The 25968-nt window shown below is 39.1% G+C and overlaps 1 protein-coding gene across 11 annotated transcripts; it reads right to left on the bottom strand.

Annotated features, from left to right (window-relative positions):
• Nucleotides 1-3723: 3723 nt before the first annotated feature.
• LOC125748103 (serine-rich adhesin for platelets) lies at nt 3724-23896 on the bottom strand. 11 transcript variants are annotated; one of them, XM_049023930.1, is made up of 9 exons: nt 17955-18253; nt 10014-10967; nt 6572-7793; nt 5707-5825; nt 5285-5349; nt 5000-5202; nt 4638-4803; nt 4163-4336; nt 3724-4078 (listed from the first exon to the last, which is right to left on the bottom strand). In XM_049023930.1, exons 1-9 carry the CDS (start codon nt 18192-18194, stop codon nt 4000-4002), a joined length of 3222 nt encoding a protein of 1073 aa, XP_048879887.1. In that variant the 5' UTR covers nt 18195-18253; the 3' UTR covers nt 3724-3999. The 11 variants fall into 11 exon arrangements, with proteins under 11 accessions (XP_048879887.1, XP_048879886.1, XP_048879883.1 ...); XM_049023929.1 differs by lacking the exon at nt 17955-18253 and adding an exon at nt 14460-14781; XM_049023926.1 differs by lacking the exon at nt 17955-18253 and adding an exon at nt 12237-12769.
• Nucleotides 23897-25968: the final 2072 nt, after the last annotated feature.

The following is a 25968-nucleotide window of genomic DNA, read 5'->3' as shown; positions in this document are numbered from 1 at the left end:
GCACTTGGTCTTCTGTGAGGTGACAGACCCTTGGAAAACGGAGGCAGACACATGGCGTGTGCCTCATTTTGTCATTACTCAAGATTGAGTTAATCTGTGGTGACTCATTTACACTCCCAAACTGCCTTTCCACTTTGAAATTGTGCCCTCATTAGTCCACCAACTTGTTCGGCAGTGTTTGCGAACATAAATCACGAACATTATTATTTTTTTCTACCACTTAAAACCAAACAGTTGGATTTTACTTTCTGGACCTGAACTATTCACCTCTGCACGTGGACATCTGTTGCATTAATACTATGCATCGCTGCCACGTCAAAATAATTCCGTGATTAAATCCACTGCCATGTGGATCACCTGGTACCCTACCCATGAGTAAAATAAATCAATAAAAAACTGATAATGTTTAATGTCCTGCTTTCAAATTTAGAAGAGAACTGGTATGATAGTCCGGGGTATGGGCCGCCAAAGGTAGATCTCCAGAGGTTTCTGTCCTGGGCCATTCTTTCTAGTTGACTCCAGGTGTAGCCCATCCTTGTCATTTCTGCCTCGAGGTCTCGTCTCCAGGTGTTTCTTGGACGGCCTCTCTTCCGCTTGCCTTGGGGGTTCCATCTGAGAGCCTGTCTGGTGATGTTGGTTTGTGGTTTGCGGAGGGTATGCCCTATCCATCCCCATCTTCTCTTCCAGATTTCTGCTTCTACTGAAGGTTGGTAGGTCTTTTCCCATAGGTTGGTGTTACTGATGGTGTCTGGCCAGCGGATGTGGAAAATCTTTCTGAGACAGGTGTTGATGAACGTCTGGATTCTTCGGATGTTGGTTTTGGTTGTCCTCCAGGTTTCGCCCCGTACAACAATACTGACTTCACGTTGGAATTGAACAGACGGATCTTGGTGGTCAAGGTCAGTTCTCTGGAAGCCCAGATGTTCTTGAGCTGGATGAAGGCGGCTCTTGCTTTGCCGATCCTTGCCTTGACGTCTGTATCTGTTCCACCCTGCTGGTCGATGATGCTGCCCAGGTAGGTGAAGGACTGTACCTCCTCCAGGGAACTTCCATTCATATGATAGTACTGGCACCAAATCCTAGATAGAGCATGAGTAACCTAAAATCAGGACTGGGAAGTCTCTCTAAGTATTTAACTCATCACAACTGAGCCTAATATCACTTAAAAAAAACCTACATTTTACAGTCAAACTCTCAAACTAAATATGTAGATACATGTAGATACTATACCTATCACCCTTGTTAAAATAATCAACTTCCTCCGTATGTAAACATAGACCATCCTTGCTTACGTCTCAGTTTCTGGGCATTACTCAGAGGTGGGGTGACACGAACTTGATTGGAGAAAAAGAACTTCACCTCGGACATGTTTGCTCCTAAACAATAAAGTGTTGACCTCTGAGGGCCAGTTGTTTGCTTAAATGAGGCAACAACCAGTGTTACTGACCCAAGGAATTTACTGAATAAGCTAGATTTGGATTTAACTTAGTCTCCTATGCCTGTAATCCTTCTTGTACAGTTAGTGTTTACATAGTATATTCCAGATGTTGGGTATTGTTAAAAACCACAAATTGTCCCTCAAGGTCTGTGATCGCCACACAATCTCAGGCATTTCTGAGCAACCAAACCAGTGACCCTAATCCACACGTGAATAATTACACGGCACATTAAGTGTTTGTGCAACACACGTCTTACACTGAGAATCACTTTGTAGTAGCCAAAGTGAAGCGTCTAATTTAAATCTACAGCGAGATGTGTGGAATTCCACCAACAAACCAGGGATTCTAACCTATAACCTCTTTTCGAGCTCCGTAGACATGTAGGTCACACAGTAGACCATGAACCATGTACTAGGGTGTGGTGACACGTAGAAACGAACAAAGAACTATTTGCATGCACTAATTAATAATAAACACCCCAAAGCACGTGAGAAATCAAAGAGGTCATTTTATCTGCAGGAATGACATAGGGGGCTTGATCAAACCCGCCACACTGCTGACTCTCAGTGTTAGAAAGCATTGATTCTTCTCTTCCCTTTTCATGAGAACAACCCCCAGGCAATCTCCTCGCTCCACATTAACCATGGCCAAGCTGGCCCCGCCCTCTCTCAGGTGAACGACTGAGCGTGACAACCCAGGAAGAGTGTGTGGGCTGTGGCCATGGCAACGGTGACAAGGGGCCGTCCTGTTACTCACGTCTCTCAGGGGACTGATCCAAAAAAATAAAAAATAAAAACAAATAAGGCTGATGTAGCCGGAAGTGCTCTTTTGAGATTGTGTTGTGTATGAGGAGAAGGTAGCAGACAGTTAATCTTTTCATATAATTTCTGGTCTATGTATAATTTTACAAAATATCACTTGGTTTCTGAAAGAAGGAATAGTGTAATGCGTTTCCCCAGGTCTCAGTTTTGACCATCTTCCTTTGCTTGGAGTAACCAGGTGTTGTTTATTCACAACCAAATAATCACTTTAGTTAATCAGCTGATACACCATGGAAACCCGAAGAGATCCTTCCAGCCTCCAGATTCCCCAGCATTGTCCTGACTTTGTGTCACGCAATTTTTGAGTCATTTGTGTAATAAATACCCTGCCCCCAAAAGCCCCAAAATTATTCTCTCAGGTGCATCTGGTTTCCCTGAAACTGACTCAGTCTATCATTTTTAAAAGGCTTCACCTGCTTTGTTAGACCTTATTGTTGGGTCAAGCATTTAAAGCAAAGATCCAGGCTTGGAGATGGTCATGGTGTAAAAAGGTTTCTGCACAGTCAAGTGGACCCTTGCGCAGTGGAAGATAAAAGGTACCACCCTGCTTAAGTATTGCCATAATACCAAAACTGAATGACTGGGCAAGAATCTCAATGGTCACTGAAGTTGCCAATTAAAACTGCGTCAGACTGAGTAGCTTAAATAACTATTATTACACAAAAAGTGGAATGGGCTGTGTAGATCAAAGGTGAAAGGGAAGACAAACATTTTAAGGCTGCTGTTTCAAGTCCCAGGGGAATGTGCCCTCAACTGCTGCAAGCTTAAGAAATATTGTTAAACAGGATTGCTGTAGCACAGTGTTTCACAAAAAATTTCCCTGAGACCCCCAAACATTTTTTGTTCCCTCCCAGCTCCCTGCCAGACGGTCCACATTTTATGGGACAGATAAAAAGCATCAGATAATACATATATTACAACAATCTATGCCCAAGCTAAATGTGTACCTTCTAAGTGACATGGTATGTATGTATGTATGCATGTATATATGTATGATGATGATGATAGTGATTATTATTATTGCCAGCTGATTTCAACAGAGAGATTAGAATTCATGACAAGGAACAAGCAAATGGAGTTTTATTTCTATTTTCATAGAAAGTTCCGTAAAAGAGCCATTGATTTGAATGTCCTCTTTGCCGTTCTGAATGAGAACGTGACTTCCGATCGTTTCGACATGCAAGTAGTGGGCGCCACCAGGCGGTAAAAGCTTAAAACTACACCATGCGTACTCTTGTAATTCATTTGCGCTGTTGTTATAAACGTTTTCAAAAGCTTGCAGAACTGTGGGTTTCAATATACCTTATTAAATACCCTGCAAAATACATTCAAATTCATTAAATGCATGTTTTACCATAAAAAAATACGTTCTCAATTAAGTCTCTTTATGTTGTTCAAATTATAATGTGGCAGAGACAAGATGAAGAGTCTGGTTGTGGGAAATAAAGACGAAAGGCAGTAACATCTTTAAACATCAATTTATGTAACACAAGTTAAAACACTTGCAAATGTATAAAAATGCACGTTTTATAATCTTCGTGCATAATGACATTTCCGCATATAGAAAATAGTTCATTACTAGCGTTTTTAATTAAGATCTTATACATAGGCCTACATATATCTTTTACACCACTTACTGAGTACTGAATCATGGAAATCTTACACTGTAAACACCAAAGAAGTTAATATGCGTGATTTTCCCCCAAGTCACAATAAAATCATACTCGGGCATCGAGGAATCAGGTATAGTCTTGATGGAACCTGAAATACTCCTCTTTCACTGATGACCATCTTCTTACACACAATTTGTTGATATCCCTAAATGCAATAAGAAATATTTAGTGTGATTAAACAGCTCTCTTCTGATTGCAATACATGTTCTCTATGCTCTGCTGGACCCACCAGAATCTGGTCTTTCTCTTCCTTTTCCAATAAATTCCAGTAATCATGCCGATAACGAGTAGTAAGAACAATCCAGATGCAAGTACCCCGAAGAGCACGCCGTAAAACTGGGCAGTTCGCCGGTAAAACTGGCATTGCGCCCCATAGTACTGACCCAGCTGTGGTTCAAAGCACCTATGGCGGGAAACATGGGAGTGGATTTTATCACGGAATTATTTTGACATATTGTGCACTAGCACATACGATCTGGGCTCATTTTGCATAAATGTAGCATGTTTTTATGCAGAAACAAAATCTTTTAACTTAAATTTAACGTTCTTGTAAAGCTTAAATATTAGTTCTACAAACTTTAGTTATACATTAAGAACGTATAACTAAAATGAATGTGATGAAGCGCTATCTATTTCATTTATATAATTAGTTTAGTGGGGAAAAAGAGCATTCTGATCAGCTATGGAAAACAAGGTGTCCTTACTTGCAAACTGGCCCGGTCTTAGCGTTGAAGCACTCCCCCTGCTGGTGGCAGTAATCAGGGCTATTCACACAAGGGCTAACACATTCCCAGCCTCCGTCAACGATCTCTGGTGTGTAATTGGCAAAGCCCACATCACAGCTGACGAAGGGCTTTAAGTCCATTATACCTAAATGGGACAAAAAAGTAATCCAGGCCGTCTTCAACATTAGCTTGAACTAACAGATACACTATTCTTGTTAAGCAGTGGTCTCATGTCATTCAACATTATGGTCACCTGTTCTTCCAGAAAGACTTTCTAATAAAATAAAATCAGGTATTTCTTTGTGGGAATTAAAATTATATACTGACCACTGACAACTTACTCATTATCACTAGAGGTTGAGGGTAGATGTTGATCACGTTCACAGCAAATCCTCCGAGGGCTTGACTCAGATTTTTAAAGCTGTCTGTATTGTTAAAAATAGCCTTGAGTGTGGACACTAGGTCATTGTTCAGGAAGTTAATTTGTGACTGATTGTTGGGGTAGCTGTATTGGGCAACAGTTTCTGCAATGATACTTCCATTCCTGTGAAGGAAATGATATTAATTGTAAAAAAAAAAAGAAAAACAAATATCCTTGGTTAACATGTTGTATCAATGAAACTAACCTCAAGTCAATGATTTTCACATCCATGAAATTTTCAGGGCTGGCCCCTTTACAGAGAAATTCCAGCTGCCAAAACAAATAATTTATAGTTAGAAAAGATTTAGTCACACTTTACATTAAGTGCACCTAATATGCATTTATTATGCATTCATAGAACATTAATTGCACCTTCATAATGCATTTATAATGCATTCATGGAATGTGAATAAGTTGCACGTAAGTATTTCATAGGTATACTTACATGCTGCTTATTAATGTTCTATGAATGCAATGTAAATTCATTATGCAGATGCACTTCATATAAATGTTTACAAAGATTCATAATTAAATGGGTGAATTGTTATATATCAGTTGTTTACATATTACACATTGACGGAAAACTTTTTAGATTTGTATTAGTCACATTTTCAAACTATTTCATACCTCATGAATTATTATGTTGATAAACTTCTGTGATTCGGAGGACTTCAGGTTTTTAAAAGACAGATCAAAATTCTTCATAATTCTCAAAGAGATGTTGACTTTTCTAGTGGGCGTTACGCCTGTGATTATTAACAGAAAAAATGCTGAACCAATGCGTTTCAAATATCAAGGCAACACTTGTAACATCTTCTGTAAGACAATAATTGTCATCTAGGCCAGTGTTTCCCAACCTTTTTTGAATTGTGTACCCCCTGAGAGATTTTCTCATACCACAAGTACCCCCTTTGTCAAATGTGTTGATGATTCAATAAAAGTAGAACGTACAACTGATTATCAAATTTAAAACATTTTATTAAATCTCCATAACTTGAACATTTAATTATTGGGCATTTTATTCTTTTCAGTTTAAATTTAACATAAATATATATGTTGCCACGAAAGTGAATGATAAATCTGAAAATAAATACTAAATTTAAAAAAAAGTAAATAAACCTCCCTTTGTTATAACAAAAGCTGAATGAGTCCCCTTTAAACAGACATTTAAACTTAGAACATCAGGAGCAAAACACTAAAATAAATAACTATATTTTCTTTCTATACCAGGGCACAGCTAATGGAATGGCTGATAATATTTACCCATCATCAGGGAAATTAAATATAAAATTTTTTTCCACGTACCCCCTGTAATGTGCTCGCGTACCACTAGGGGTACGCGTACCCCCGGTTGGGAATCACTGATCTAGGCAACATTCCATGGTCATTGAACTAACTGGAGGTCTTTCAGATGTCAAGCTATCACAGTGGTATTCTGAAAAATCAATTTGAAAAGAATTTGAAAAATGACCAATGGAAAGGAAGCACTTACCAATGATGACTGGAATATTGTTTCCCCCAAATTCGCAGCTATTCCCAAAAGTGGAACTGTTGCATTGACATTTGCAGTCATTTGAAGTAACATTGAAAAAACAGGGAGCCCCGTCACACCGACAGTCCTCTGCAGTGCAATTTAATGTAATACTCTGAGTTGAGGAAAAATGCGCAGAAATTGTTGATGAATGGCTGGTGGGGGACAAACCTTTCTGGTTTGTCGTTAAAACACGAACGGCTGTAGTTCGGCTGGATAATGTTAAATGATGCACTTCTGTAGTATGCATTTTTGTGGATAGGACTGCATTTGATGAATGGGTAACACCAGAGGATGAAATGTTTGAAGTTACATTTTTAAATGATGTTGATGGGGGAATCTGTGACATGGAAGATAAAACTTTCGTTACACTTGGTTCGGAAGCTGTTGTGCTTTGCATTGAGGTATTCATTTTGTCTGTAGCTGTAGTCATGTTCGACGGTAAATCTGAGGAAGATACTGTTTGAATTGATTTTAAAAAAGTGAATGTCGATTCCGTGGTGCTGGGAGTTGAGAGTTCAAGGTTATTTGTAGTTTCTCTGGAAACATGTCCGTTGGTTGTAGTCATTTCAGGTGAAAAAGTTTGTACTGTTAAATGTGATGTCAGTGATTCTCTAGTAATTGCAGAGTTGGGCAGTGAAGATAGTGTGGAATGTCTGCTTGCCTGGGAAAAAGATATAGTAGGTTCTTTTGGAATTTCTGATAATCCTTCTGATGTACTCATAGCATTATTTGTCAAAGCTGATTCTGTATTTGCAGTCGTGGTTAAATTTGGTAGTGACGTAATTTTTTGTGTTTCTGATGTAGAGAGCTCAGGTTCTTCTGTTTCGCCTTCTGTGGTCATCTCTGACCTTTCTGTTGAAACCAGTTCGTTAGTCATGGTAATTTCAGATGAACTTGTTTCCAAGCTTAAATGTGACGTCAGTGATTCTCTAGTAATCGCAGAGTTCGGCATTGAAAATAGTGCGGAATCACTCATTGCTTGGGGAGAAGATGTAGTGGGTTCTTCTGGTCTTTCTGACGATGCTTCTGATGTACTCATAGCATTATTTCTCAAAGTTGATTCTATGATTGCAGCTATGGTTGAATTTGGTAGTGATGTCATATTCTGAATTTCTGATGTAGAGAGCTCAGGTTCTTCTGTTTCAACTTCTGTGGTCATCTCTGACCTTTCTGTTGAAACCTGTTCGTTAGTCATGGTAATTTCAGATGAACTTGTTTCCAAACTTAATTGTGACGTCAGTGATTCTCTAGTATTCGCAGAGTTTGGCATTGAAAATAGTGTGGAATCACTCATTGCTTGGGGAGAAGATGTAGTGGGTTCTTCTGGACTTTCTGACGATGCTTCTGATGTACTCATAGCATTATTTGTCAAAGCTGATTCTGTATTTGCAGTCGTGGTTAAATTTGGTAGTGACGTAATTTTTTGTGTTTCTGATGTAGAGAGCTCAGGTTCTTCTGTTTCGCCTTCTGTGGTCATCTCTGACCTTTCTGTTGAAACCTGTTCGTTAGTCATGGTAATTTCAGATGAACTTGTTTCCAAGCTTAAATGTGACGTCAGTGATTCTCTAGTAATCGCAGAGTTGGGCATTGAAAATAGTGTGGAATCACTCATTGCTTGGGGATAAGATGTAGCGGGTTCTTCTGGACTTTCTGACGAAGCTTCTGAAGTACTCATAGCATTATTTCTCAAAGTTGATTCTAAGATTGCAGCTATGGTTGAATTTGGTAGTGATGTCATGTTCTGAATTTCTGATGTAGAGAGCTCAGGTTCTTCTGTTTCACCTTCTGTGGTCTTCTCTGACCTTTCTGTTGAAACCTGTTCGTTAGTCATGGTAATTTCAGATGAACTTGTTTCCAAGCTTAAATGTGACGTCAGTGATTCTCTAGTAATCGCAGAGTTTGGCATTGAAAATAGTGTGGAATCACTCATTGCTTGGGGAGTAGATGTACTGGGTTCTTCTGGTCTTTCTGACGATGCTTCTAATGTACTCATAGCATTATTTGTCAAAGTTGATTCTATAATTGCACCTTTTGTTGAATTTGGTAGTGACGTAATTTTTTGTGTTTCTGATGTAGAGAGCTCAGGTTCTTCTGTTTCACCTGTGGTCTTCTCTGACCTTTCTGTTGAAACCTGTTCGTTAGTCATGGTAATTTCAGATGAACTTGTTTCCAAGCTTAAATGTGACGTCAGTGATTCTCTAGTAATCGCAGAGTTTGGCATTGAAAATAGTGTGGAATCACTCATTGCTTGGGGATAAGATGTAGCGGGTTCTTCTGGACTTTCTGACGAAGCTTCTGAAGTACTCATAGCATTATTTCTCAAAGTTGATTCTAAGATTGCAGCTATGGTTGAATTTGGTAGTGATGTCATGTTCTGAATTTCTGATGTAGAGAGCTCAGGTTCTTCTGTTTCACCTTCTGTGGTCTTCTCTGACCTTTCTGTTGAAACCTGTTCGTTAGTCATGGTAATTTCAGATGAACTTGTTTCCAAGCTTAAATGTGACGTCAGTGATTCTCTAGTAATCGCAGAGTTTGGCATTGAAAATAGTGTGGAATCACTCATTGCTTGGGGAGTAGATGTACTGGGTTCTTCTGGTCTTTCTGACGATGCTTCTAATGTACTCATAGCATTATTTGTCAAAGTTGATTCTATAATTGCACCTTTTGTTGAATTTGGTAGTGACGTAATTTTTTGTGTTTCTGATGTAGAGAGCTCAGGTTCTTCTGTTTCACCTGTGGTCTTCTCTGACCTTTCTGTTGAAACCTGTTCGTTAGTCATGGTAATTTCAGATGAACTTGTTTCCAAGCTTAAATGTGACGTCAGTGATTCTCTAGTAATCGCAGAGTTTGGCATTGAAAATAGTGTGGAATCACTCATTGCTTGGGGAGTAGATGTACTGGGTTCTTCTGGTCTTTCTGACGATGCTTCTGATGTACTCATAGCATTATTTGTCAAAGTTGATTCTATAATTGCACCTTTGGTTGAATTTGGTAGTGACGTAATTTTTTGTGTTTCTGATGTAGAGAGCTCAGGTTCTTCTGTTTCACCTTCTGTGGTCTTCTCTGACCTTCCTGTTGAAACCTGTTCGTTAGTCATGGTAATTTCATATGAACTTGTTTCCAAGCTTAAATGTGACGTCAGTGATTCTCTAGTAATCGCAGAGTTTGGCATTGAAAATAGTGTGGAATCACTCATTGCTTGGGGAGTAGATGTACTGGGTTCTTCTGGTCTTTCTGGTGATCCTTCTGATGTACTCATAGCATTATTTGTCAAAGTTGATTCTATAATTGCACCTTTGGTTGAATTTGGTAGTGATGTCATGTTCTGAATTTCTGATGTAGAGAGCTCAGGTTCTTCTGTTTCACCTTCTGTGGTCATCTCTGACCTTTCTGTTGAAACCTGTTCGTTAGTCATGGTAATTTCAGATGAACTTGTTTCCAAGCTTAAATGTGACGTCAGTGATTCTCTAGTAATCACAGAGTTTGGCATTGAAAATAGTGTGGAATCACTCATTGCTTGGGGAGAAGATGTAGTGGGTTCTTCTGGACTTTCTGACAATTCTTCTGAAGTACTCATAGCATTATTTGTCAAAGTTGATTCTAAGATTGCAGCTATGGTTGAATTTGGTAGTGATGTCATGTTCTGAATTTCTGATGTAGAGAGCTCAGGTTCTTCTGTTTCACCTTCTGTGGTCATCTCTGACCTTTCTGTTGAAACCTGTTCGTTAGTCATGGTAATTTCATATGAACTTGTTTCCAAGCTTAAATGTGACGTCAGTGATTCTCTAGTTATCGCAGAGTTTGGCATTGAAAATAGTGTGGAATCACTCATTGCTTGGGGAGAAGATGTAGTGGGTTCTTCTGGACTTTCTGACGATGCTTCTGAAGTACTCATAGCATTATTTCTCAAAGTTGATTCTAAGATTGCAGCTATGGTTGAATTTGGTAGTGATGTCATGTTCTGAATTTCTGATGTAGAGAGCTCAGGTTCTTCTGTTTCACCTTCTGTGGTCATCTCTGACCTTTCTGTTGAAACCTGTTCGTTAGTCATGGTAATTTCAGATGAACTTGTTTCCAAGCTTAAATGTGACGTCAGTGATTCTCTAGTAATCGCAGAGTTTGGCATTGAAAATAGTGTGGAATCACTCATTGCTTTGGGAGAAGATGTAATGGGTTCTTCTGGACTTTCTGACGATGCTACTGATGTACTCATAGCATTATTTGTCAAAGCTGATTCTGTATTTGCACTCGTGGTTAAATTTGGTAGTGACGTAATTTTTTGTGTTTCTGATGTAGAGAGCTCAGGTTCTTCTGTTTCGCCTTCTGTGGTCATCTCTGACCTTTCTGTTGAAACCTGTTTCTTAGTCATGGTAATTTCAGTTGAACTTGTTTCCAAGCTTAAATGTGACGTCAGTGATTCTCTAGTAATCGCAGAGTTGGGCATTGAAAATAGTGTGGAATCACTCATTGCTTGGGGATAAGATGTAGCGGGTTCTTCTGGACTTTCTGACGAAGCTTCTGAAGTACTCATAGCATTATTTCTCAAAGTTGATTCTAAGATTGCAGCTATGGTTGAATTTGGTAGTGATGTCATGTTCTGAATTTCTGATGTAGAGAGCTCAGGTTCTTCTGTTTCACCTTCTGTGGTCTTCTCTGACCTTTCTGTTGAAACCTGTTCGTTAGTCATGGTAATTTCAGATGAACTTGTTTCCAAGCTTAAATGTGACGTCAGTGATTCTCTAGTAATCGCAGAGTTTGGCATTGAAAATAGTGTGGAATCACTCATTGCTTGGGGAGTAGATGTACTGGGTTCTTCTGGTCTTTCTGACGATGCTTCTAATGTACTCATAGCATTATTTGTCAAAGTTGATTCTATAATTGCACCTTTTGTTGAATTTGGTAGTGACGTAATTTTTTGTGTTTCTGATGTAGAGAGCTCAGGTTCTTCTGTTTCACCTGTGGTCTTCTCTGACCTTTCTGTTGAAACCTGTTCGTTAGTCATGGTAATTTCAGATGAACTTGTTTCCAAGCTTAAATGTGACGTCAGTGATTCTCTAGTAATCGCAGAGTTTGGCATTGAAAATAGTGTGGAATCACTCATTGCTTGGGGAGTAGATGTACTGGGTTCTTCTGGTCTTTCTGACGATGCTTCTGATGTACTCATAGCATTATTTGTCAAAGTTGATTCTATAATTGCACCTTTGGTTGAATTTGGTAGTGACGTAATTTTTTGTGTTTCTGATGTAGAGAGCTCAGGTTCTTCTGTTTCACCTTCTGTGGTCTTCTCTGACCTTTCTGTTGAAACCTGTTCGTTAGTCATGGTAATTTCAGTTGAACTTGTTTCCAAGCTTAAATGTGACGTCAGTGATTCTCTAGTAATCGCAGAGTTTGGCATTGAAAATAGTGTGGAATCACTCATTGCTTGGGGAGTAGATGTACTGGGTTCTTCTGGTCTTTCTGGTGATCCTTCTGATGTACTCATAGCATTATTTGTCAAAGTTGATTCTATAATTGCACCTTTGGTTGAATTTGGTAGTGATGTCATGTTCTGAATTTCTGATGTAGAGAGCTCAGGTTCTTCTGTTTCATCTTCTGTGGTCTTCTCTGACCTTTCTGTTGAAACCAGTTCGTTAGTCATGGTAATTTCAGATGAACTTGTTTCCAAGCTTAAATGTGACGTCAGTGATTCTCTAGTAATCACAGAGTTTGGCATTGAAAATAGTGTGGAATCACTCATTGCTTGGGGAGAAGATGTAGTGGGTTCTTCTGGACTTTCTGACAATTCTTCTGAAGTACTCATAGCATTATTTGTCAAAGTTGATTCTAAGATTGCAGCTATGGTTGAATTTGGTAGTGATGTCATGTTCTGAATTTCTGATGTAGAGAGCTCAGGTTCTTCTGTTTCACCTTCTGTGGTCATCTCTGACCTTTCTGTTGAAACCTGTTCGTTAGTCATGGTAATTTCATATGAACTTGTTTCCAAGCTTAAATGTGACGTCAGTGATTCTCTAGTTATCGCAGAGTTTGGCATTGAAAATAGTGTGGAATCACTCATTGCTTGGGGAGAAGATGTAGTGGGTTCTTCTGGACTTTCTGACGATGCTTCTGAAGTACTCATAGCATTATTTCTCAAAGTTGATTCTAAGATTGCAGCTATGGTTGAATTTGGTAGTGATGTCATGTTCTGAATTTCTGATGTAGAGAGCTCAGGTTCTTCTGTTTCACCTTCTGTGGTCATCTCTGACCTTTCTGTTGAAACCTGTTCGTTAGTCATGGTAATTTCAGATGAACTTGTTTCCAAGCTTAAATGTGACGTCAGTGATTCTCTAGTAATCGCAGAGTTTGGCATTGAAAATAGTGTGGAATCACTCATTGCTTTGGGAGAAGATGTAATGGGTTCTTCTGGACTTTCTGACGATGCTACTGATGTACTCATAGCATTATTTGTCAAAGCTGATTCTGTATTTGCACTCGTGGTTAAATTTGGTAGTGACGTAATTTTTTGTGTTTCTGATGTAGAGAGCTCAGGTTCTTCTGTTTCGCCTTCTGTGGTCATCTCTGACCTTTCTGTTGAAACCTGTTTCTTAGTCATGGTAATTTCAGTTGAACTTGTTTCCAAGCTTAAATGTGACGTCAGTGATTCTCTAGTAATCGCAGAGTTGGGCATTGAAAATAGTGTGGAATCACTCATTGCTTGGGGATAAGATGTAGCGGGTTCTTCTGGACTTTCTGACGAAGCTTCTGAAGTACTCATAGCATTATTTCTCAAAGTTGATTCTAAGATTGCAGCTATGGTTGAATTTGGTAGTGATGTCATGTTCTGAATTTCTGATGTAGAGAGCTCAGGTTCTTCTGTTTCACCTTCTGTGGTCTTCTCTGACCTTTCTGTTGAAACCTGTTCGTTAGTCATGGTAATTTCAGATGAACTTGTTTCCAAGCTTAAATGTGACGTCAGTGATTCTCTAGTAATCGCAGAGTTTGGCATTGAAAATAGTGTGGAATCACTCATTGCTTGGGGAGTAGATGTACTGGGTTCTTCTGGTCTTTCTGACGATGCTTCTAATGTACTCATAGCATTATTTGTCAAAGTTGATTCTATAATTGCACCTTTTGTTGAATTTGGTAGTGACGTAATTTTTTGTGTTTCTGATGTAGAGAGCTCAGGTTCTTCTGTTTCACCTGTGGTCTTCTCTGACCTTTCTGTTGAAACCTGTTCGTTAGTCATGGTAATTTCAGATGAACTTGTTTCCAAGCTTAAATGTGACGTCAGTGATTCTCTAGTAATCGCAGAGTTTGGCATTGAAAATAGTGTGGAATCACTCATTGCTTGGGGAGTAGATGTACTGGGTTCTTCTGGTCTTTCTGACGATGCTTCTGATGTACTCATAGCATTATTTGTCAAAGTTGATTCTATAATTGCACCTTTGGTTGAATTTGGTAGTGACGTAATTTTTTGTGTTTCTGATGTAGAGAGCTCAGGTTCTTCTGTTTCACCTTCTGTGGTCTTCTCTGACCTTTCTGTTGAAACCTGTTCGTTAGTCATGGTAATTTCAGTTGAACTTGTTTCCAAGCTTAAATGTGACGTCAGTGATTCTCTAGTAATCGCAGAGTTTGGCATTGAAAATAGTGTGGAATCACTCATTGCTTGGGGAGTAGATGTACTGGGTTCTTCTGGTCTTTCTGGTGATCCTTCTGATGTACTCATAGCATTATTTGTCAAAGTTGATTCTATAATTGCACCTTTGGTTGAATTTGGTAGTGATGTCATGTTCTGAATTTCTGATGTAGAGAGCTCAGGTTCTTCTGTTTCATCTTCTGTGGTCTTCTCTGACCTTTCTGTTGAAACCAGTTCGTTAGTCATGGTAATTTCAGATGAACTTGTTTCCAAGCTTAAATGTGACGTCAGTGATTCTCTAGTAATCGCAGAGTTTGGCATTGAAAATAGTGTGGAATCACTCATTGCTTGGGGAGAAGATGTAGTGGGTTCTTTTGGACTTTCTGATGATCCTTCTGATGTACTCATAGCATTATTTGTCAAAGTTGATTCTATGATTGCAGCTATGGTTGAATTTGGTAGTGATGTCATGTTCTGAATTTCTGATGTAGAGAGCTCAGGTTCTTCTGTTTCACCTTCTGTGGTCTTCTCTGACCTTTCTGTTGAAACCTGTTCGTTAGTCATGGTAATTTCAGTTGAACTTATTTCCAAGCTGAAATGTGACGTCAGTGATTCTCTAGTAATTGCAGAGTTGGGCATTGAAAATAGTGTGGAATCACTCATTGCTTGGGGAGAAGATGTAACGGGTTCTTCTGGTCTTTCTGACGATGCTTCTGATGTACTCATAGCATTATTTGTCAAAGTTGATTCTATAATTGCACCTTTGGTTGAATTTGGTAGTGATGTCATGTTCTGAATTTCTGATGTAGAGAGCTCAGGTTCTTCTGTTTCATCTTCTGTGGTCTTCTCTGACCTTTCTGTTGAAACCTGTTCATTAGTCATGGTAATTTCAGTTGAACTTGTTTCCCAGCTGAAATGTGACGTCAGTGATTCTCTAGTAATTGCAGTGTTGGGCATTGAAAATAGTGTGGAATCACTCATTGCTTGGGGAGAAGATGTAGTGGGTTCTTCTGGACTTTCTGACGATGCTTCTGATGTACTCATAGCATTATTTGTCAAAGCTGATTCTGTATTTGCACTCGTGGTTAAATTTGGTAGTGACATATTTTTTTGTGTTTCTGATGTAGAGAGCTCAGGTTCTTCTGTTTCACCTTCTGTGGTCTTCTCTGACCTTTCTGTTGAAACCTGTTCGTTAGTCATGGTAATTTCAGATGAACTTGTTTCCAAGCTTAAATGTGACGTCAGTGATTCTCTAGTAATCGCAGAGTTTGGCATTGAAAATAGTGTGGAATCACTCATTGCTTGGGGAGAAGATGTAGTGGGTTCTTCTGGACTTTCTGACAATTCTTCTGAAGTACTCATAGCATTATTTCTCAAAGTTGATTCTAAGATTGCAGCTTTGGTTGTATTTGGTAGTGATGTCATGTTCTGAATTTCTGATGTAGAAAGCTCAGGTTCTTCTGTTTCACCTTCTTTGGTCATCTCTGACCTTTCTGTTGAAACCTGTTCGTTAGTCATGGTAATTTCAGATGAACTTGTTTCCAAGCTTAAATGTGACGTCAGTGATTCTCTAGTAATCGCAGAGTTTGGCATTGAAAATAGTGTGGAATCACTCATTGCTTGGGGAGAAGATGTAGTGGGTTCTTCTGGACTTTCTGACGATGCTTCTGATGTACTCATAGCATTATTTGTCAAAGCTGATTCTGTATTTGCATTCGTGGTTAAATTTGGTAGTGACGTAATTTTTTGTATTTCTGATGTAGAGAGCTCAGGTTCTTCTGTTTCACCTTCTGTGGTCTTCTCTGACCTTTCTGTTGAAACCTGTTCGTTAGTCATGGTAATTTCAGTTGAACTTATTTCCAAGCTGAAATGTGACGTCAGTGATTCTCTAGTAATTGCAGAGTTGGGCATTGAAAATACTGTGGAATCACTCATTGCTTGGGGAGAAGATGTAACGGGTACTTCTGGTCTTTCTGACGATGCTTCTGATGTACTCATAGCATTATTTGTCAAAGTTGATTCTATAATTGCACCTTTGGTTGAATTTGGTAGTGATGTCATGTTCTGAATTTCTGATGTAGAGAGCTCAGGTTCTTCTGTTTCACCTTCTGTGGTCATCTCTGACCTTTCTGTTGTAACCTGTTCGTTAGTCATGGTAATTTCAGATGAACTTGTTTCCAAGCTTAAATGTGACGTCAGTGATTCTCTAGTAATCGCAGAGTTTGGCATTGAAAATAGTGTGGAATCACTCATTGCTTTGGGAGAAGATGTAATGGGTTCTTCTGGACTTTCTGACGATGCTACTGATGTACTCATAGCATTATTTGTCAAAGCTGATTCTGTATTTGCACTCGTGGTTAAATTTGGTAGTGACGTAATTTTTTGTGTTTCTGATGTAGAGAGCTCAGGTTCTTCTGTTTCGCCTTCTGTGGTCATCTCTGACCTTTCTGTTGAAACCTGTTTCTTAGTCATGGTAATTTCAGTTGAACTTGTTTCCAAGCTTAAATGTGACGTCAGTGATTCTCTAGTAATCGCAGAGTTGGGCATTGAAAATAGTGTGGAATCACTCATTGCTTGGGGATAAGATGTAGCGGGTTCTTCTGGACTTTCTGACGAAGCTTCTGAAGTACTCATAGCATTATTTCTCAAAGTTGATTCTAAGATTGCAGCTATGGTTGAATTTGGTAGTGATGTCATGTTCTGAATTTCTGATGTAGAGAGCTCAGGTTCTTCTGTTTCACCTTCTGTGGTCTTCTCTGACCTTTCTGTTGAAACCTGTTCGTTAGTCATGGTAATTTCAGATGAACTTGTTTCCAAGCTTAAATGTGACGTCAGTGATTCTCTAGTAATCGCAGAGTTTGGCATTGAAAATAGTGTGGAATCACTCATTGCTTGGGGAGTAGATGTACTGGGTTCTTCTGGTCTTTCTGACGATGCTTCTAATGTACTCATAGCATTATTTGTCAAAGTTGATTCTATAATTGCACCTTTTGTTGAATTTGGTAGTGACGTAATTTTTTGTGTTTCTGATGTAGAGAGCTCAGGTTCTTCTGTTTCACCTGTGGTCTTCTCTGACCTTTCTGTTGAAACCTGTTCGTTAGTCATGGTAATTTCAGATGAACTTGTTTCCAAGCTTAAATGTGACGTCAGTGATTCTCTAGTAATCGCAGAGTTTGGCATTGAAAATAGTGTGGAATCACTCATTGCTTGGGGAGTAGATGTACTGGGTTCTTCTGGTCTTTCTGACGATGCTTCTGATGTACTCATAGCATTATTTGTCAAAGTTGATTCTATAATTGCACCTTTGGTTGAATTTGGTAGTGACGTAATTTTTTGTGTTTCTGATGTAGAGAGCTCAGGTTCTTCTGTTTCACCTTCTGTGGTCTTCTCTGACCTTTCTGTTGAAACCTGTTCGTTAGTCATGGTAATTTCAGTTGAACTTGTTTCCAAGCTTAAATGTGACGTCAGTGATTCTCTAGTAATCGCAGAGTTTGGCATTGAAAATAGTGTGGAATCACTCATTGCTTGGGGAGTAGATGTACTGGGTTCTTCTGGTCTTTCTGGTGATCCTTCTGATGTACTCATAGCATTATTTGTCAAAGTTGATTCTATAATTGCACCTTTGGTTGAATTTGGTAGTGATGTCATGTTCTGAATTTCTGATGTAGAGAGCTCAGGTTCTTCTGTTTCATCTTCTGTGGTCTTCTCTGACCTTTCTGTTGAAACCAGTTCGTTAGTCATGGTAATTTCAGATGAACTTGTTTCCAAGCTTAAATGTGACGTCAGTGATTCTCTAGTAATCGCAGAGTTTGGCATTGAAAATAGTGTGGAATCACTCATTGCTTGGGGAGAAGATGTAGTGGGTTCTTTTGGACTTTCTGATGATCCTTCTGATGTACTCATAGCATTATTTGTCAAAGTTGATTCTATGATTGCAGCTATGGTTGAATTTGGTAGTGATGTCATGTTCTGAATTTCTGATGTAGAGAGCTCAGGTTCTTCTGTTTCACCTTCTGTGGTCTTCTCTGACCTTTCTGTTGAAACCTGTTCGTTAGTCATGGTAATTTCAGTTGAACTTATTTCCAAGCTGAAATGTGACGTCAGTGATTCTCTAGTAATTGCAGAGTTGGGCATTGAAAATAGTGTGGAATCACTCATTGCTTGGGGAGAAGATGTAGTGGGTTCTTCTGGACTTTCTGACGATGCTTCTGATGTACTCATAGCATTATTTGTCAAAGCTGATTCTGTATTTGCACTCGTGGTTAAATTTGGTAGTGACATATTTTTTTGTGTTTCTGATGTAGAGAGCTCAGGTTCTTCTGTTTCACCTTCTGTGGTCTTCTCTGACCTTTCTGTTGAAACCTGTTCGTTAGTCATGGTAATTTCAGATGAACTTGTTTCCAAGCTTAAATGTGACGTCAGTGATTCTCTAGTAATCGCAGAGTTTGGCATTGAAAATAGTGTGGAATCACTCATTGCTTGGGGAGAAGATGTAGTGGGTTCTTCTGGACTTTCTGACAATTCTTCTGAAGTACTCATAGCATTATTTCTCAAAGTTGATTCTAAGATTGCAGCTTTGGTTGTATTTGGTAGTGATGTCATGTTCTGAATTTCTGATGTAGAAAGCTCAGGTTCTTCTGTTTCACCTTCTTTGGTCATCTCTGACCTTTCTGTTGAAACCTGTTCGTTAGTCATGGTAATTTCAGATGAACTTGTTTCCAAGCTTAAATGTGACGTCAGTGATTCTCTAGTAATCGCAGAGTTTGGCATTGAAAATAGTGTGGAATCACTCATTGCTTGGGGAGAAGATGTAGTGGGTTCTTCTGGACTTTCTGACGATGCTTCTGATGTACTCATAGCATTATTTGTCAAAGCTGATTCTGTATTTGCATTCGTGGTTAAATTTGGTAGTGACGTAATTTTTTGTATTTCTGATGTAGAGAGCTCAGGTTCTTCTGTTTCACCTTCTGTGGTCTTCTCTGACCTTTCTGTTGAAACCTGTTCGTTAGTCATGGTAATTTCAGTTGAACTTATTTCCAAGCTGAAATGTGACGTCAGTGATTCTCTAGTAATTGCAGAGTTGGGCATTGAAAATACTGTGGAATCACTCATTGCTTGGGGAGAAGATGTAACGGGTACTTCTGGTCTTTCTGACGATGCTTCTGATGTACTCATAGCATTATTTGTCAAAGTTGATTCTATAATTGCACCTTTGGTTGAATTTGGTAGTGATGTCATGTTCTGAATTTCTGATGTAGAGAGCTCAGGTTCTTCTGTTTCATCTTCTGTGGTCTTCTCTGACCTTTCTGTTGAAACCTGTTCATTAGTCATGGTAATTTCAGTTGAACTTGTTTCCCAGCTGAAATGTGACGTCAGTGATTCTCTAGTAATTGCAGTGTTGGGCATTGAAAATAGTGTGGAATCACTCATTGCTTGGGGAGAAGATGTAGTGGGTTCTTCTGGACTTTCTGACGATGCTTCTGATGTACTCATAGCATTATTTGTCAAAGCTGATTCTGTATTTGCACTCGTGGTTAAATTTGGTAGTGACATATTTTTTTGTGTTTCTGATGTAGAGAGCTCAGGTTCTTCTGTTTCACCTTCTGTGGTCTTCTCTGACCTTTCTGTTGAAACCTGTTCGTTAGTCATGGTAATTTCAGATGAACTTGTTTCCAAGCTTAAATGTGACGTCAGTGATTCTCTAGTAATCGCAGAGTTTGGCATTGAAAATAGTGTGGAATCACTCATTGCTTGGGGAGAAGATGTAGTGGGTTCTTCTGGACTTTCTGACAATTCTTCTGAAGTACTCATAGCATTATTTCTCAAAGTTGATTCTAAGATTGCAGCTTTGGTTGTATTTGGTAGTGATGTCATGTTCTGAATTTCTGATGTAGAAAGCTCAGGTTCTTCTGTTTCACCTTCTTTGGTCATCTCTGACCTTTCTGTTGAAACCTGTTCGTTAGTCATGGTAATTTCAGATGAACTTGTTTCCAAGCTTAAATGTGACGTCAGTGATTCTCTAGTAATCGCAGAGTTTGGCATTGAAAATAGTGTGGAATCACTCATTGCTTGGGGAGAAGATGTAGTGGGTTCTTCTGGACTTTCTGACGATGCTTCTGATGTACTCATAGCATTATTTGTCAAAGCTGATTCTGTATTTGCATTCGTGGTTAAATTTGGTAGTGACGTAATTTTTTGTGTTTCTGATGTAGAGAGCTCAGTTTCTTCTGTTTCACCTTCTGTGGTCTTCTCTGGCCTTTCTGTTGAAACCTGTTCGTTAGTCATGGTAATTTCAGATGAACTTGTTTCCAAGCTTAAATGTGACGTCAGTGATTCTCTAGTAATCGCAGAGTTTGGCATTGAAAATAGTGTGGAATCACTCATTGCTTGGGGAGTAGATGTACTGGGTTCTTCTGGTCTTTCTGACGATGCTTCTGATGTACTCATAGCATTATTTGTCAAAGTTGATTCTATAATTGCACCTTTGGTTGAATTTGGTAGTGATGTCATGTTCTGAATTTCTGATGTAGAGAGCTCAGGTTCTTCTGTTTCACCTTCTGTGGTCTTCTCTGACCTTTCTGTTGAAACCTGTTCGTTAGTCATGGTAATTTCAGTTGAACTTATTTCCAAGCTGAAATGTGACGTCAGTGATTCTCTAGTAATTGCAGAGTTGGGCATTGAAAATAGTGTGGAATCACTCATTGCTTGGGGAGAAGATGTAACGGGTTCTTCTGGTCTTTCTGACGATGCTTCTGATGTACTCATAGCATTATTTGTCAAAGCTGATTCTGTATTTGCACTCGTGGTTAAATTTGGTAGTGACGTAATTTTTTGTATTTCTGATGTAGAGAGCTCAGGTTCTTCTGTTTCACCTTCTGTGGTCTTCTCTGACCTTTCTGTTGAAACCTGTTCGTTAGTCATGGTAATTTCAGATGAACTTGTTTCCAAGCTTAAATGTGACGTCAGTGATTCTCTAGTAATCGCAGAGTTTGGCATTGAAAATAATGTGGAATCACTCATTGCTTGGGGAGAAGATGTAGTGGGTTCTTCTGGACTTTCTGACGATGCTTCTGAAGTACTCATAGCATTATTTCTCAAAGTTGATTCTAAGATTGCAGCTATGGTTGAATTTGGTAGTGATGTCATGTTCTGAATTTCTGATGTAGAGAGCTCAGGTTCTTCTGTTTCACCTTCTGTGGTCATCTCTGACCTTTCTGTTGAAACCTGTTCGTTAGTCATGGTAATTTCAGATGAACTTGTTTCCAAGCTTAAATGTGACGTCAGTGATTCTCTAGTAATCGCAGAGTTTGACATTGAAAATAGTGTGGATTCACTCATTGCTTGGGGAGAAGATGTAGTGGGTTCTTCTGGACTTTCTGACGATGCTTCTGATGTACTCATAGCATTATTTGTCAAAGCTGATTCTGCATTTGCACTCGTGGTTAAATTTGGTAGTGACATAATTTTTTGTGTTTCTGATGTAGAGAGCTCAGTTTCTTCTATTTCACCTTCTGTGGTCTTCTCTGACCTTTCTGTTGAAACCTGTTCGTTAGTCATGGTAATTTCAGATGAACTTGTTTCCAAGCTTAAATGTGACGTCAGTGATTCTCTAGTAATCGCAGAGTTTGGCATTGAAAATAGTGTGGAATTACTCATTGCTTGGGGAGTAGATGTACTGGGTTCTTCTGGTCTTTCTGACGATGCTTCTGATGTACTCATAGCATTATTTGTCAAAGTTGATTCTATAATTGCACCTTTGGTTGAATTTGGTAGTGATGTCATGTTCTGAATTTCTGATGTAGAGAGCTCAGGTTCTTCTGTTTCACCTTCTGTGGTCTTCTCTGACCTTTCTGTTGAAACCTGTTCGTTAGTCATGGTAATTTCAGTTGAACTTATTTCCAAGCTGAAATGTGACGTCAGTGATTCTCTAGTAATTGCAGAGTTGGGCATTGAAAATAGTGTGGAATCACTCATTGCTTGGGGAGAAGATGTAACGGGTTCTTCTGGTCTTTCTGACGATGCTTCTGATGTACTCATAGCATTATTTGTCAAAGCTGATTCTGTATTTGCACTCGTGGTTAAATTTGGTAGTGACGTAATTTTTTGTATTTCTGATGTAGAGAGCTCAGGTTCTTCTGTTTCACCTTCTGTGGTCTTCTCTGAGCTTTCTGTTGAAACCTGTTCGTTAGTCATGGTAATTTCAGATGAACTTGTTTCCAAGCTTAAATGTGACGTCAGTGATTCTCTAGTAATCGCAGAGTTTGGCATTGAAAATAGTGTGGAATCACTCATTGCTTGGGGAGAAGATGTAGTGGGTTCTTCTGGACTTTCTGACGATGCTTCTGAAGTACTCATAGCATTATTTCTCAAAGTTGATTCTAAGATTGCAGCTATGGTTGAATTTGGTAGTGATGTCATGTTCTGAATTTCTGATGTAGAGAGCTCAGGTTCTTCTGTTTCACCTTCTGTGGTCATCTCTGACCTTTCTGTTGAAACCTGTTCGTTAGTCATGGTAATTTCAGATGAACTTGTTTCCAAGCTTAAATGTGACGTCAGTGATTCTCTAGTAATCGCAGAGTTTGACATTGAAAATAGTGTGGATTCACTCATTGCTTGGGGAGAAGATGTAGTGGGTTCTTCTGGACTTTCTGACGATGCTTCTGATGTACTCATAGCATTATTTGTCAAAGCTGATTCTGCATTTGCACTCGTGGTTAAATTTGGTAGTGACGTAATTTTTTGTGTTTCTGATGTAGAGAGCTCAGGTTCTTCTGTTTCACCTTCTGTGGTCTTCTCTGACCTTTCTCTTGAAACCTGTTCGTTAGTCATGGTAATTTCAGATGAACTTGTTTCCAAGCTTAAATGTGACGTCAGTGATTCTCTAGTAATCGCAGAGTTTGGCATTGAAAATAGTGTGGAATCACTCATTGCTTGGGGAGAACATGTAGTGGGTTCTTCTGGTCTTTCTGACGATGCTTCTGATGTACTCATAGCATTATTTGTCAAAGTTGATTCTATGATTGCAGCTATGGTTGAATTTGGTAGTGATGTCATATTCTGAATTTCTGATGTAGAGAGCTCAGGTTCTTCTGTTTCACCTTCTGTGGTCTTCTCTGACCTTTCTGTTGAAACCTGTTCGTTAGTCATGGTAATTTCAGATGAACTTATTTCCAAGCTGAAATGTGACGTCAGTGATTCTCTAGTAATTGCAGTGTTGGGCATTGAAAATAGTGTGGAATCACTCATTGCTTGGGGAGAAGATGTAGTGGGTTCTTCTGGACTTTCTGACAATTCTTCTGAAGTACTCATAGCATTATTTGTCAAAGTTGATTCTAAGATTGCAGCTATGGTTGAATTTGGTAGTGATGTCATGTTCTGAATTTCTGATGTAGAGAGCTCAGGTTCTTCTGTTTCACCTTCTGTGGTCATCTCTGACCTTTCTGTTGAAACCTGTTCGTTAGTCATGGTAATTTCATATGAACTTGTTTCCAAGCTTAAATGTGACGTCAGTGATTCTCTAGTTATCGCAGAGTTTGGCATTGAAAATAGTGTGGAATCACTCATTGCTTGGGGAGAAGATGTAGTGGGTTCTTCTGGACTTTCTGACGATGCTTCTGAAGTACTCATAGCATTATTTCTCAAAGTTGATTCTAAGATTGCAGCTATGGTTGAATTTGGTAGTGATGTCATGTTCTGAATTTCTGATGTAGAGAGCTCAGGTTCTTCTGTTTCACCTTCTGTGGTCATCTCTGACCTTTCTGTTGAAACCTGTTCGTTAGTCATGGTAATTTCAGATGAACTTGTTTCCAAGCTTAAATGTGACGTCAGTGATTCTCTAGTAATCGCAGAGTTTGGCATTGAAAATAGTGTGGAATCACTCATTGCTTTGGGAGAAGATGTAATGGGTTCTTCTGGACTTTCTGACGATGCTACTGATGTACTCATAGCATTATTTGTCAAAGCTGATTCTGTATTTGCACTCGTGGTTAAATTTGGTAGTGACGTAATTTTTTGTGTTTCTGATGTAGAGAGCTCAGGTTCTTCTGTTTCGCCTTCTGTGGTCATCTCTGACCTTTCTGTTGAAACCTGTTTCTTAGTCATGGTAATTTCAGTTGGACTTGTTTCCAAGCTTAAATGTGACGTCAGTGATTCTCTAGTAATCGCAGAGTTGGGCATTGAAAATAGTGTGGAATCACTCATTGCTTGGGGATAAGATGTAGCGGGTTCTTCTGGACTTTCTGACGAAGCTTCTGAAGTACTCATAGCATTATTTCTCAAAGTTGATTCTAAGATTGCAGCTATGGTTGAATTTGGTAGTGATGTCATGTTCTGAATTTCTGATGTAGAGAGCTCAGGTTCTTCTGTTTCACCTTCTGTGGTCTTCTCTGACCTTTCTGTTGAAACCTGTTCGTTAGTCATGGTAATTTCAGATGAACTTGTTTCCAAGCTTAAATGTGACGTCAGTGATTCTCTAGTAATCGCAGAGTTTGGCATTGAAAATAGTGTGGAATCACTCATTGCTTGGGGAGTAGATGTACTGGGTTCTTCTGGTCTTTCTGACGATGCTTCTAATGTACTCATAGCATTATTTGTCAAAGTTGATTCTATAATTGCACCTTTTGTTGAATTTGGTAGTGACGTAATTTTTTGTGTTTCTGATGTAGAGAGCTCAGGTTCTTCTGTTTCACCTGTGGTCTTCTCTGACCTTTCTGTTGAAACCTGTTCGTTAGTCATGGTAATTTCAGATGAACTTGTTTCCAAGCTTAAATGTGACGTCAGTGATTCTCTAGTAATCGCAGAGTTTGGCATTGAAAATAGTGTGGAATCACTCATTGCTTGGGGAGTAGATGTACTGGGTTCTTCTGGTCTTTCTGACGATGCTTCTGATGTACTCATAGCATTATTTGTCAAAGTTGATTCTATAATTGCACCTTTGGTTGAATTTGGTAGTGACGTAATTTTTTGTGTTTCTGATGTAGAGAGCTCAGGTTCTTCTGTTTCACCTTCTGTGGTCTTCTCTGACCTTTCTGTTGAAACCTGTTCGTTAGTCATGGTAATTTCAGATGAACTTGTTTCCAAGCTTAAATGTGACGTCAGTGATTCTCTAGTAATCGCAGAGTTTGGCATTGAAAATAGTGTGGAATCACTCATTGCTTGGGGAGAAGATGTAGTGGGTTCTTCTGGACTTTCTGACAATTCTTCTGAAGTACTCATAGCATTATTTCTCAAAGTTGATTCTAAGATTGCAGCTTTGGTTGTATTTGGTAGTGATGTCATGTTCTGAATTTCTGATGTAGAAAGCTCAGGTTCTTCTGTTTCACCTTCTTTGGTCATCTCTGACCTTTCTGTTGAAACCTGTTCGTTAGTCATGGTAATTTCAGATGAACTTGTTTCCAAGCTTAAATGTGACGTCAGTGATTCTCTAGTAATCGCAGAGTTTGGCATTGAAAATAGTGTGGAATCACTCATTGCTTGGGGAGAAGATGTAGTGGGTTCTTCTGGACTTTCTGACGATGCTTCTGATGTACTCATAGCATTATTTGTCAAAGCTGATTCTGTATTTGCATTCGTGGTTAAATTTGGTAGTGACGTAATTTTTTGTATTTCTGATGTAGAGAGCTCAGGTTCTTCTGTTTCACCTTCTGTGGTCTTCTCTGACCTTTCTGTTGAAACCTGTTCGTTAGTCATGGTAATTTCAGTTGAACTTATTTCCAAGCTGAAATGTGACGTCAGTGATTCT

Source organism: Brienomyrus brachyistius, chromosome 8 (genome assembly GCF_023856365.1).
Source record: "Brienomyrus brachyistius isolate T26 chromosome 8, BBRACH_0.4, whole genome shotgun sequence".
Lineage (NCBI taxonomy): Eukaryota > Metazoa > Chordata > Actinopteri > Osteoglossiformes > Mormyridae > Brienomyrus > Brienomyrus brachyistius.
Note: the sequence above shows the minus strand (reverse complement) of the source record. Positions and strands in the feature narration are given on the sequence as shown.

What these genes read in the sequence shown, in the direction of transcription:
- LOC125748103 (XM_049023926.1), bottom strand. Translation starts at nt 12,731, where the DNA reads ATGAGTACTTCAGAAGCATCGTCAGAAAGTCCAGAAGAACCCACTACA. An exon ending in TTACCATGACTAACGAACTG is followed by an intron (nt 10,968 to 12,236) that starts GTTTCAACAGAA and finishes ACTAAGAAACAG; the next exon opens with GTTTCAACAGAAAGGTCAGA. An exon ending in CAATATTCCAGTCATCATTG is followed by an intron (nt 5,826 to 6,571) that starts GTAAGTGCTTCC and finishes TAATAATCACAG; the next exon opens with GCGTAACGCCCACTAGAAAA.